Source organism: Triticum urartu, chromosome 2A (genome assembly GCF_056163025.1).
Source record: "Triticum urartu cultivar PI428250 chromosome 2A, HENAU_Tu73, whole genome shotgun sequence".
In the NCBI taxonomy this organism is placed as follows: Eukaryota; Viridiplantae; Streptophyta; class Magnoliopsida; order Poales; family Poaceae; genus Triticum; species Triticum urartu.
In genome coordinates this window covers 71,018,836-71,032,353 of record NC_141874.1, presented here as the reverse complement: position 1 = coordinate 71,032,353, position 13,518 = coordinate 71,018,836, and the positions used below count along the sequence as shown (strand labels likewise).

The following is a 13,518-nucleotide window of genomic DNA, read 5'->3' as shown; positions in this document are numbered from 1 at the left end:
GCATGCATAATGGCTGTTTGATTGCGTACATGAGAGATGTAGAATTCGTTTTCAAGAGGTTAAGGTGGATGGAAAAATTTGCTATAAAACGTACAAATAAATCTTATAACAACCGAAAAAAATTGTATGGTTTGCAATCCTATGAATCCAAGAACTCTGGTAGAAAACATGCCTACGATCAGAACCCTCTAAAAATTCTTCGAATCAAAGAGGCTCAATGTTATTTTTGCCGATTATATTACAACTAAGCAGCAGGCTGCCGATCGAGCACATGCATCACACATGCAAACTCGCACCGCACGCCCGATCTCACCGGCCAGAGCCCACGCCAGCTACTCGTCGTCGCCGCCGAACGGCGACCACGACCTGTAGTACACCGCGAGCAGGAAGAACAGCAGCGCGAGCACGACCCCCACCGGCGACCCCCGCCCGGAGCGGTAGGCGGCGTCGAGCGACTCTCCCAGGGCGAAGCCGAGGACGTCGACGAGCCGATAGCCGGAGGAGAGGACGCGGATGAGGACGACGAGGCCGAGGGGCAGCAGCGGGAGCCCCACGGGCCCGAGCAGCTCCGACACGGCCTCGCGCACCGCCTCGCCGCCGTCCAGGACGAACAGCGGCCCCGCCACCACCGCCCCCATCACCACCGCCATCAGCAGCCCGTGCGGCGTCCGGTAGTCCTCCCACTCCCCTCTCCTCTCCGACATCATCGCTCCCTCCGGCCTCCGGTCCGTCCCGAGCTCGCTCGCTAGCTGCAAATGGCGATACGCTCGTTGGCTCCCTCGGCCCTGCCATTGACCAGGGGCGCATCGCCGATTCTTATCGATCCCACTCCCACGTTCCCAACTGCGGTCGTTCGCTCGGCGCGCATTGTATATTTGGCAGTGACAGCGAGACGATACCGGCGAGGGCCGGCGACCTTGACCGGGCTCCCGTCGTAGCTACCACAAGGCACACTTTGCTGACGAGGTGTATGCATGGCTCCTCCTTGCCATTGGAGATATATTATCCATGTATATGTATGTATGGTACACTACGTACGTCTTGACGTTTTACATTGTAGTACACGGGAGTGACGTACAGTGGAGCCAAACGCACACACATAGAATATGACGACGACGGAGCTTCGTCTACCGAAGGCACGGCGTCCGTCCAATCCGGAGCCATGGATCGCAGGAAGAAGGTACGTAGTAGGTGGAGACACGTCGCGCGCGTTGCATGCCGCCCCGTGCGTACGCATGCACGTACGCGGTTGCTGGGTTGCTTGCTGCGAGGCGAAGCGGGTGTGCTGTTCCGAGAGCGAGCCCGACCGCCGTGCTGGTTGGCCTCTTCACCGGTGGTCGTGGTGGAGGGGCTTGGAGGTGGGCGGCTTCAGCATGGTGGAGACGGCCGCCTGGAACGCCTCGCGGGAGGCGTTCCGGAGCAGGTCGATGGCCACCCTCCTCGCCGGCATTTCTCGGCGAAGAGGACGCCTCTCGGGGGCGCGCGGGGCGGACGGAGGTCGGAACGCGGGAGGGACGACGTGCGGACGGACGACGGTCGCATGTGCAAGGGGGCGGTGCTTTATGAGGGGAGAGGGTTCGCCGAGCCTAAATTTGGGGCAGGGCGGTGGTTACGTACGAGGGGCTGGTGATTTTCCCAGGCCTGAAGCCTATTCTGGCTATTTTAGAACGACAATGTCCGGTGCAAACGACATAAGTTTTAGTTTTTTTTTCAGGAATATAAAAAACATCATATAATGCACTAATGCGTTAGAGAGCAAGGGTATACAAGACTCGTAGCCCTAGCTGCCACCAGTGGCGGACCTAGAAATAAAATGAAGGGTGTGTACACTTTAAAAGAATTGAAGTCTATTTCAATTAACTTGTATGGGCCTTAAAAATAAGCTAATTTTTACATGGTGAAAAAATGTTTTCCAAAAATCTGGGTGTGCCATGGCACACCTGGCACACCCCCTGGGTACGCCACTGGCTGCCACGCCACCCATGGTACCCTCCACACCACCGCCTTGGCCCCTCTCCTCTCTTCCGATCTGACGGTCAGAGGAGTGGAACACGCCCTTTTGTTTTTCTTACTTTTTGTAGATCTTTGTTTCCATTAGATTTTTTGGGGCCATTGGTGAGGTGGCGGCGATGATGGTGCGTTGGAGTAAAGTCTCTTTGATGGCTTCTCTCCACCTTTGACGATGTCTGATCCAGGGTTGACAGGGGCCTGTGAGGGGGTTGCTAGATCTGTTGGTTCTCTTTGGATCTTGATAGTTGGTGTATCAATTAATGGAAGGAGTTGATTGGCTCTTGGCGGTGCAACGACTTCGAGCTCTTCTTTTGTTTTGTTGTGTGGCATATGATTCCTTTTTTTCAACCCTTTGTACTAGTTATTGAAAGCTGCATAGAGTGAGGCCTCAACTGATGTTGCTTCAGCAGTCATTAGATTCGTTTCTAATGGTAAATGACTATTACAGTCTTCAAAAGCTTGGTTTGAGAGAGTTTGCAGGGGCCCCTTTCTCTTACTGCCGATTCAAAAAAAAGTTCAAACTTAAAGGGCGGTGTAAAAATGAAGAAAGATGATGACCAATATGATCTTTTGATGCAACATTTTTTGCTAGTCGTTTTGTGTCTTGTTGTCTTTCTTTTGCACTCGCTATAGCTTTCTTTGATTTTATCAGATATAAGATGCCTTTTCCAAGAAAGTATAAAATGATCTGAATAATGTAAAATTGCAAAAGAACCCTTAGAAATCCCACACACGACACCATGGGCACACTTCACCTCGTCGCCAACTTCGAAGCAACACCAGGAAGTATGAAGACGAACACCTGCCACGACTAGCTAGATCTGCCACAACACCATTGCATGAACTGCTTTATGAGTTGTAAGTGCATCTAGTGCCCTCATACGGGGTTTGAATGATTAATGGCAGAATGGTTAAGGGACTAATGTGTTTGTGAGTATACACAAGTGAAAGTCACTAGGAATTTGGCTATGACCCCCAAAAAGGTTGTGGTATATAAACATTCAAGAATCTGGTTTTCCCTTTGAAGAGAAGCTTGAAGAAGTGCAATTCTTTGTCATTATCCTTTATTCTTTTTGGAGTCATATGCAAAATGTACAATTAAGGAGCCTCAAAGTGAAGCAGGATAGAAAGTCTTCATGTGTGCTCAGTCGAACCTATCTACAGTAGTCAGTGAAGGACTAGAAATCTTCTTTCAGGCAAGATTTCTAGCTCTCGTGTTGAAGGTGATTCTTAGAAATATCCAAGTTAGAATTCTTTACGGAGGAGTTAAAAAACCTGTCGTCAAGGTTCTCCTAGGTTCCGAGGAACCCGATGAATTTGAGTTCAAATTTTCGATCGTTATAATAGCTAGCAACAACATGTTGGTGGGTGTGTCCCGTCGAAGTCACCATAGACTCATCGTACTAGACTCCTCCCCACTTGCTGCCGGAGAGGCCGAAAGGGAGAGCAACCCACACCCGGCGGCAGTGGATGAGAAATGCTTTAAATTTGATCACCAAAAACTTTTGGATCTCACAAAAAATACAAAAGTTTTAGAAACTTGGATACTCTTTCATATTTCGACGCTGGGGGCGGAGTGGTTCCTTGCACTTCTGCTTCCCAAGCCAAAGAATAATGCGAACAAACTTCCCTTTTCTGTCAAGGTTTCAAAGTTTCAACCGTTTTTTGGCAAGAGCAACTTCAACCAGACGGCCAATTTTATCCGTCCACGTCTGTTTGGCCCGCCGCGGACAAAAACGCTGGCCCAACGCGTCGATCCATTCCCAAAACACATCTGCGCGGACCGATTTTCGGTCCAAACTTGGGCCTGAAATGCATCAGTGTGGACGCGCCGCGCATCCCCTTGGTGTCCGCCACGGTCCCACATAGCGGTCGGTCAACAACTTAACACGGTCATATTAATAGCGGTCACTGACACCGGGCCCACGCGTCAGCCAGTGGAAGCGCCGGGAGGCCGTCCTTTTCATGGGTTTATTCAGCGGCTCTGGCAAGAGCAAGGGGAAGTTCACCCCCGACGCTTCCTCCTCCTGCTCTCTTCCTTCTCTGCCTCCGCCTGCCCGGCCCGCGAGGTAGCGGCTGCACATCAAGGTGCACCAAACACGGTGGCACTGGGTTTATTCAGCGGCTCCGGCAAGAACAAGGGGAAGTTCACCCTTGACGCTTCCTCCTCCCTCTCTCTTCCTTCTCCGCCGCCGCCGCTGCTTGCCAGGTCCGTGAGGAAGCAGCTGCACATCCGGGAGCACCAAGCGCGGTGGCACTAGGTGTTCAGGCAGCCGCTGTCGTGCCCCGACGTCACGATGGCACACGACTGGTATGTTAATCCGCAGAGGATCCCGGTGTCGACGGGGCTGCTGTCATAGCGGGCGCAGGCCGAGAAGGTGCGCAGGCGCCGGGCGCAGCTCACGCTGGAGCAGTGACGGATGCCCAAGTACGTGGCAGACTCTCCCCATTGGGAGGTTTGATTTGCCCTCGAGCACGAGGAGCAACAACAGCTCGACGTGCAACACCACCACGTCAACCCCCCGCCTTCCCCAGCCGTCAAGCCGGAGGAGAAGGAGGAGGCTGCCTACCAGGCGGCGCTGGCGGTGGCCTTGGAAACCTCCAACGAGGAGGAGCGGCTGAAGGCGGAAACAAAGGAGGTGGACTACCAGGCGAGGCTGCCAGAGGCCATCGCCCTCTCTGCGGCTGGCGACTGCATGGTGCCGCTACCGCTCACCCACCCGTCGCCTACGCCCGAGCCAGCCGAGTGGTACATCTAGACCGACCAGCTGCGGGAGTGAGTTAGCGCCCCCCTCCCCCTCCCCTCGTTTGGCTCGGCACGACGCCGACACAAGAGGCCATGTAGTTAGAGCATTGGAGGCAGCGCAGGCCGGTGGAGGAGCACACCGATGGGGAGCGATGCATGTAGAGGGAGCGCGAGGAGGAGGAGGAGCACGGCCGCGTGGCCGCACTACCACCACCGCAACAGACGCCGGAGGAGGCAGCCCTGGCAGTCTATCAAGCCGCGTTCGGCTGGGCTGGGCCGCCTCCCGTCTTTATTGGCCTCACCCGCGGCAAAGACGGCGACAAGGTCAAGGGCAACGCCAGCGACTACGGCAGCGTGCGGGCTTTTTTAATGTTTAATTAAATATTTAAGAGGACTTTGGCCGGCGTTGACCGGCCACTTATGTTTACTTAAATTTTTTTAAATTTATTTCGACCATGCGGGCTAAAAATGGGTCTGCCTTCCGTGGGTCATATCTGCCGACCCAAATCGAAAAGCGAACACGCATGTTGGTCTAACCGATCTAAACGAACGAAAAATGGACAAAGCGCGCGTTATTTGGGTCGGCGCGTTGGAGTCGCTCTAATTTCCACGTGTATCAAAATTTTGTAACCTTGTAGTTTTGGACCAGGTTCAAGCTATATTTCAAACAAATCTTTAGGTGATAAGAGCAACTTCAATGGGGCGACACATTTCGTCCGCCCGCGTCTGTTTGGGTCGACGCGGACAAAAGTGGCGGACCAACGCGCCGACCCAAACGGACGCGCGTCCGTTTTTCGTCCGCGGGCGACCCATTCCAAACCCATTTTTGAGCCGGATTTGCGTCGGCGCAGACACGAGACGGACACGCGCGCGCTCGCCCTCTTTCCTCACCGGGCCCGCTGGTCAGTGGCACATTGAATTCACACCCTCGCCTGCCTGCTACGTCGCCGACCATTTTTTAGATAAAAATGGATACATAGATAATTATAGCGTACACAGATAAAAAGAAAAGACCACTACTCGTCGATTTCTGACTCCGACTCGGTAATGTCCTCCTCCGATGTCTGAATGTAGGCGTCAGCATACGCCTCGTCTTCAAAGTCCCAACCCGCCGTTTCTCGTAGTTTCAATTTCAATTGAGCTGCCTGCTTCCGCGAACGCTTGTCCTCCCGATAGGCGGCTCGCTCCCTCCTCCTCGCGTCCCTCTCCGATCTCAATTGCTTGTAGAACTGGCGCTCGTCGACGATGTCCTGCGAGTAGCCTCCACGCCACATCACCAAGGCTTCCACGTCCTTCTCTGCTATGGCGAGGCGACGCTGCCGTCTCTGGTGGACACGACGATCCTCATCGGTGAAAAGCCGCGGGAGAGGCGTCAGATCCTGCGCCCGCTGGCTCGACACGTTGGGAAAATTCATATCCCGACGAGGCCTCAGGAGGCGCCACGCCGCCGCGTCGTGCGCGCGGGCTGCCTCCTCTGCGGTGTCGAAGGTGCCGAGGGCGAGACGTTTCTCGCGAAACCAGATCTTGGTGGAGAAGGCGCCGGAGCGGCGCTCGCAGACTCTGTGAAAATCCGAAGCGCGTAGGCGGCGGATCGACATGGTGGCGCAGAGACGGCGAGAGTGGGCGGCCGACAGAGTGTGGAGAGAGCGCCTTCTTTTATAGCGAGCGCCGGCCACGGCGCGCGCGCGAACCTTTCCCGCGCGCTGGAGCGCCAAAATCAACGCGCGCGAACCTTTCCCGCGTGCTGGAGCGTCAAAATCAAGGCGATGACACGATGTTAAACGCGTGTGGTCATGAAAATGGGTCGGCCCGTTAGACGCACTGCCAATCCAAAACTAAAAAAGGGCGGACGGCGGGCGGGCAGCCGACCCAAACGGACAAAAAACGGATAAAAACACCGTCCATTTGGGTCGGCCCGTTGGAGTTGCTTTAAGGTGAATTAAAATTTGCAGTGACAAGGAAGGGCTGGCTGCTGCTACTTGGGACAGCAGCTCGGCGACCAGGCGGAAGCAGCCGTAGCCGCCGGTAGGTGCCAGGTTCCATGTGCCGCTGGCCGCCGGGGTACGGGTGGGGGTGGGTGCGTCCGTGCGCGTGAACGACCGCACTGCGATTTTTCTTTTTCCTGCAAATCAAACAGCCGTGAGCCGTGCATCGCGAAACCGGGAGGCTCATTGGCTGGCTGGCTCGCAGGAAGCGCGGCCGCGGTTTCGGCCAAGGATTCCAAAACCACTGTCTGCTTTTGCCTTTATTAATCCCGGTTGCTCCAGGTGAAGCAATGGGTCGTCGCCTGCGGCCTGCCCATGGGTAGCTGCTAGTGCTGCTCGGAAATGTTGGGAGCCGCCGCCGTTCTTCGATCTGTTGTGCGCTTACCTATGTGGTAGCATATGTGTTTTTTCAGAAAAACTTTTGATCTGTTCATTTTCAATCATAACAATGCAATGAACATCATAAATAATAAAAATCATATTCAGATTTGTAGACGCGCCTCCATGTCCCCCACCCCCCCACCGGAGCCGGGCAAAACCTATCGTAGCAGACAGTCGAAAAATCGTCGTGCTAAATCCCCATAGAACTAGCACACCAGAACATAAACCATTACCGATGAAGAGTAGCATAGATCGAAAGAATCCAACCTGAAGAGACACGAGCGTAGACGAACAACGAACAAATCATCCGAGCAAATCCACCGAAGATAGATCTGCCGGAGACACATCTCCACACACCCACCGACGGTGCTAGAGGCACCACCGAAACTGAGCTGGGGCGGAAGAACCTTATTTGCCCAACATGACACGCGTACCACTCCCAATCATGAAGCAACACAATAGTCTGACAAATGCACCCCATACACCACTGCTGCGAATCCCCAACATATGTTCCCAGCATCACACAAGCGCCCCCGTCGACTGGTTACAAATAGAGAAAATCGCAACTACGACTCACACAACCAAAACAAATGCTAATAATCTTCCATCATGAAATCGGGGATGCTGATTGGGAGCAATGGGTCATAAAAGATGATCTTTGTGGGCATCAACCCAAATGGATCTCCTTAGCAGGGCGTATCTCTAATACATGTTGATGGCATGGGAATATTGCTCTATTGACGAGGGTGTCATAATCTCTTTATTCACTGGATCTCTATTTAACTAACCTTAAATTTTTGAAATTTACTAATAAATTGAGACAACTATCCTTTGCTAACAAAAAAAAACTACCACGTCCTTCCTTCTCGGCTAGCTTGTCAAAAAAAATCCATGCAAGCAACAACCGTTACACAAAACAATGGAAGGTATGATTTGTGTACGCGTCTTGTTTTTCACAAATATACCTTCTCAAAATATGACAATGTCATCCACGCAAAAATAAGTAAATTCGATAATACTTAAGACCTGTGTTTTTTGTGTGTTACCAAAGACATTTTACTTCCTGTAAATGACACATGAAAGATATTAAATATTCTCTCATAAAAAGAACTACAAAAACGCATGCCATTGCAAAATCTATCGAAATATCCAATGCAACAATTGAATACTTTAAGAAACACCATTATGACAAACGATGACATATATGTAATCACCCTGTTTTTGCATCAGTATTTTTGTGGGTAAGTCTTTCTTTGCAAATACGACAAATCATGAAGTTGGTAGTGGCATAAACTAAATAGACATTTTCTTCTCTTTCCCTCGACGGCTAGGACAAACTCGTCCCCTCCAAGCTTCACAGGCGAGCCCGTGGATTGCCCCCCATCTGCCTGCCGCTCCGGCGGCTGGTGTCAGGGAGTGGAATTCCGATGCCTCCGCTCCGGCTAGTAGTTTAGGTTAGGTTTTTTTTCGTCCTCGCAGGATGCGGTGTCCGGGTGGATGGCAGCGCTTCTTCTTAAAGTTTGTCTTCTGTGTTCCGATTCTCCTTGAGTTTGTCCATCTAGACGTAGTCGACGGAGCTTCGTCGTCTCCTTCAGGCGGCCATGTTAGGGTTTCTCTTCGTGCATGTGCAACAACGAGATTTGGTGTCAGGTGCTTCAAATCCATTCAAAGGTTCAATAACGACGACCACAACTTCAAGGCGCTGGTCTTTAGGGCCACGTGCATGGAAATTTTCCAATTGTCATCGACAAGGTCAAGCTGGCTCCGATAGGGGAGCATCGACATCGTCGTGTCGGCGGCTCATTCTAGCGGCGGTAGTGGTAATTCAGCAGACTAGGGATCTAAGTACAATTTTATTATTTTTGAGGTGCTTTTATAGCTCTTATAATAGATTCTCAGTTTCAAAAAAATCTGGCACAGAACTACTTAAAATCTAAAATCTGATTTTTGGACGAACGATGTGCCATCAGCAACCACAGGAGAGGACACACACCATTCCCCCGCACGGCATCCGGCCCCGCTCCCGGTTCCGCCACGAAGACGCCGAAAACCACGAGCCACGTTGGTGGCGGCGCAGCCTCCACCGGCCACAGCGGACCGCGGTATCGTGCCGGCAACAGACTCATTTCCCCCGCCCCGCCCGCCCCCACCCACAGAGCCCCAAACCCTTTTCGCCTCTACTTCTACTCCTCCTCCCCCCACCCCACCCCACCCAGCCCACCGTCGCAGAAGCACACGCGCAGACAGATTGGAACCGGAGAGCTCGATCTGATAGCACAAGCTTTCGAATCCCTTCCGGCGGAAGGAATGGCGGAGGAGAAGGGGACGCTGCAGGCGATGAGGGGGTGGGTCGTGGACCACAAGCTGCGGGCCGTAGGTGCGCCGCGGGGAGCTCCCCCTCCCGCCGCCGGGGCTTCTCCTCTTTCTTTTCGTGTCGTTCCTTGCTGTGTGATTGAATTGAATTGAATCTGATCCCCTTTTTTGTTGTGTGGGTTTTGCAGGGACGCTGTGGCTCACGGGGATCGCGGGATCCATCGCCTACAACTGGTCCAGGCCCGGGATGAAGACCAGCGTCAAGCTCATCCACGCCAGGTCCGTTTCCTCTGTCTGGTGGGAGGGGGAACTGCTGTCAATTGTGCATTTCAACCTGCCTTGTTTGTCTCCTGAGTTGAATTTCTATGTTGAAGTTGATTTACTTCCAGCAATGATGCATGAACTGTGTGTTAATTTTGCCTGCCAAGTTGAAATCGGCTTAGCTCCCATCAGCAATGCCCGTGGAGTTGTAGTTGTGGTGGGTACTGGACTAATGGGTACCTGTGGTGTGCCCCTCTACTGTTGGTAAACAAGGATGCGAGTATTCAATTCTGGAGTAGTGTATCACAAATTCACAAGGATGGTATGAATTCGTAGGACAAGATGTGGTTATAGGTTGAACGGAATGCAGAAACAAAGAAACAAGAATTTCTTTCCCTGTAATCAGTGGCACCTCAGTCAGGAGTATTATGCACACACTACATTCTAAATAGATCTATTAACTTGATCTTAGAGCTATTTATGCAACAATATCCCAAAACTGATAATGACGTGAATTTGTTAAGGGAGGTAGCTGCTTTTATGTGATCAGAGGCTTAAACAGTGCAGTTTTAGTTTTCCAGTATGTCTTTGGGGTAATAATGTCATGGAAGTCCTTGGTAATACTCATATGAGTGCTTAGTATACTCACATCATGGTCCACACGGTGTCAGTTGTCAACTAGCTGTAACCCATATTAGTGCTTAGTATACCTCATCATTGTGACCGAAAAAGGGTTCTAGCTAGTCAACCTCATCACTGCGTTCAATGTAAAAGGTCAGAAATAGTTTTCTGTCACCAGACCTATAAACTGTAATGAACACATTTCTCGTGATAGCACCCTTCTCCTCAGTTTTAAAAAATTACTGTATATCACTAGGTCGTTATATGTAGGGAAAGATTAGCTTGTTGTACATATCTTTCTAGGTGTCAGTGACAATTCTGCGTATTGACACATAATCTCTACTATCCCTCATAGAAATGCAAGACTGCCTATATGTTAGAAGAGGAACTCACCAAGAATTTACCATACCTCTAGAAGATGATTTTCTTTTAAAGGAGGGATACATTCAGTGATCAATGTTATTACAATCTTATGTTATCTGATAGGCAGGTCGAAGCCAACCCATGTAAAAAACCACAGCCCAACCGCCTCTTGCCTAATTGGTCTGGTGATGAACTTTTATGATTCTTGAATCCGCAAGAGCAGCCATGATCGCACAAATATCCTTGATGATATCATGAACATAAGATCTATCCTCACCAATAGATTGAAAAAGAGACAGAACAACCGGTAGACAATCTGTTTGCCAAGGGCCCAAGATTACCTGATGCTGGGTCCACTAAGCAGCCACATAGATCCCTCTAAACAAAAATCAGTTAGGCATTCTGCTTCAACTGCACCCAGAAACTTCCACTGTGACAGAAAAAGTTATCCCAGTTAGTCTCTTATCATGACACGAAACTTCCTTGGCAGATTGACTATTGAAACTCACATCCAGATTTATCTTAAGCCAGCCAGCTATAATGGGATCCCAATAACACACATCTGAATTAGTATGGTTCTGACTTGATGTAGGCTTGAGCACCTCTGGATTTTTGTTTTGCCCTCTCGTGGATGAGAGTTGCAGGGGGGGTTATTCTGAATACTTATCAGACCTTTTATTAACGCTTTAGGTTCCTGTGATACTTCATTAATCTACCTACTTGTATTGTTCTTGACTGATCTTATAGATGTCCTGCTAAGCCTTTAGGTTCCTACTGTTAATCTTTAAGTTCCAACTGTTAATCTTTTAGGTTCCTGTGATTTCATTCAATTTGTTTGTCTACATCCTTGTTATCACTGGTGGCATTGTTCTTTTTTGACTGATCTTATCAATGTCCTTGTGCATCTCCACGATTAGTTTGCATTGTTTACTTGACCTTTTTGTGTAGTCAAATCTAACATGTTTTGGCTGTACACATACTTAATTTAATTTGAATTCTTCTACCTTGGCAGGCTTCACGCTCAGGCCCTCACTCTGGCTGCCTTGGGTTGTTCTGCGCTTGTGGAGTACTATGATCACCAGTCAGGTTCAGGATCAAAGGTTCACGACTATGCAAAGCAGTTCCTTCCATCGGACAGAAACGCCAAAAAGGACTCCGTGTAGAAGAGGCAGCAAGTTATAATATAGGCTTCCATTAGCTGATATGGAATTTGTTGATGTTATTTTCTGAGCAAACAATCTGGCATTTCACATGCCGTTATCCAAGTTCTGCAGGCTTCCTGTTCTCTGTATAAGCTACCGAACCAGCATTTAGATGCAGCCGTATGCAAATCCGTGGGGATGGAAATATGTGCTTTCCTGAACCGTGCATGAATGTAATGAATGAAATGTTTCTCTCTTACAGTACTACTGATGAAGTAAACCGACAAGGCGAGTTCGTGCGCAGAAGCTTCTGCTCAAGGCAAAAGAAAAACCTTATGGAGTGTTTTATTTCTAAACGTGACAGTAAGCATGATGCGTGTTGTGTTGGCTTTTCTCTTTTACTGCAAACGACGTTTGAGGGCGTTTTGATGGACAGATATAGTCAGCAGCCGGTCATATTCTGAAGTCTATTTAATTTCTTTCCCCTGAGCTCGTGTGGTATCCACTGCCCAGTGCCGGATAGGGTACCTCTTGGAGACGCGGACGTCTGGTTTCTCGGTGTATCTATACCCTATATGAAAAATAGCAAATAAGTAAAAGGTCAAAAAATCTGAAACATTTTTGAATAAATTTTGACCTTCCATTGTATTCCCTCCGTCCGGAAATACTTGTCATAGAAATGGATGTATCTAGACGTATTTTAGTTATAGATACATCTATTTCCATCCATTTCCGTGACAAGTAATTCTGGACGGAGGGAGTACTTGTGAAAAACATTCCACAAAAGGAAAACCCCCCCTTTGACCTCTAAAAACAAAATTTCGGCCAAAAATAGTGTGAATAGTCACCCATAATAGCAAATAATTTTTTTTGTCCAGAAGTCAAACCCTGGTTTTTTATTTGTGGAAATTCATATACTAGTGCAAAAGAAAGTCAAGTTAATTCTATACAAACTTCTGAAGTATTTTGATTATTTTGTATTTTTTTCCTCATATAGGGTGTAGATACTAAGATACAACCAGAAACCAAAGTGTATTTCCCACCTGTTGGGCACTTATTTCAGATCTAGCCTTCACCAACTTCTCCCACTTCTCTCAAACCATAGTCGCTTGATTCTTGAAGAGATTCTTGGTGAGATTCAAGAGGGAAACATTTCAAAGCAAGATCCACTCATTCCCTACACTTTAACTAATTTTTTTTTACCCGCAAAAAAAAACTAATCATTTTTTTTATCCATGGCATTCTTTTGTTACTCTTAGAGGTTGGAGACCTTTAGGCGGTAAGAGTCTTCGATGAGAAATCAATTTGTGATTACCACATTGTTTGTAAAGGTTTGGAGACCGCTTCAGAGTCTACCAGATTGTTGAGGAAACCATTAACTTGTAGGCGCTCGGTTGGTTGGCGAGTAGGGATTATGCTAAATGGCAAGTTAATCAGCTATTTAATCAATTAATCGACCAATTTATCAGTTTATCGGCTACTCAGTGACCCTATGAATAGAGATTAATCGGCAAGTTAACTGGTTAATCGGATAAATTCTTGAACAGGGGACTACCATGAGTAGTTGAGAATTGCCTTAATGGTAATATCTCAAGGAGGAGAAGGTGATCCATTGTGGTGTTGGATTCCCTTCATGGAATTTCTATCCTTCTAATGCTAATTAGCTCCCATTCAAGGGAGTAAACATCGAGATACA

General features: G+C 49.2%; 3 protein-coding genes across 3 annotated transcripts; 1 reads left to right on the top strand and 2 right to left on the bottom strand.

The window, feature by feature from the left end:
• Positions 1 to 59: 59 nt before the first annotated feature.
• Positions 60 to 1,531, bottom strand: LOC125535697 (uncharacterized). The gene has a single exon (XM_048698764.2). It carries the CDS (start codon positions 705 to 707, stop codon positions 333 to 335), a length of 375 nt encoding a protein of 124 aa, XP_048554721.2. The 5' UTR covers positions 708 to 1,531; the 3' UTR covers positions 60 to 332.
• A 4,241-nt stretch (positions 1,532 to 5,772) lies between these two features.
• LOC147983839 (uncharacterized) lies at positions 5,773 to 6,354 on the bottom strand. Its single transcript, XM_087540883.1, has one exon. The coding sequence runs from the start codon at positions 6,352 to 6,354 to the stop codon at positions 5,773 to 5,775; it is 582 nt and encodes a 193-aa protein (XP_087397009.1).
• Positions 6,355 to 9,292: 2,938 nt separating this feature from the next.
• On the top strand, positions 9,293 to 12,081 carry LOC125535698 (uncharacterized). Its single transcript, XM_048698765.2, has 3 exons — positions 9,293 to 9,499; positions 9,624 to 9,714; positions 11,693 to 12,081. Exons 1-3 carry the CDS (start codon positions 9,430 to 9,432, stop codon positions 11,841 to 11,843), a joined length of 312 nt encoding a protein of 103 aa, XP_048554722.1. The 5' UTR covers positions 9,293 to 9,429; the 3' UTR covers positions 11,844 to 12,081.
• The last annotated feature ends 1,437 nt before the right edge of the window (positions 12,082 to 13,518 follow it).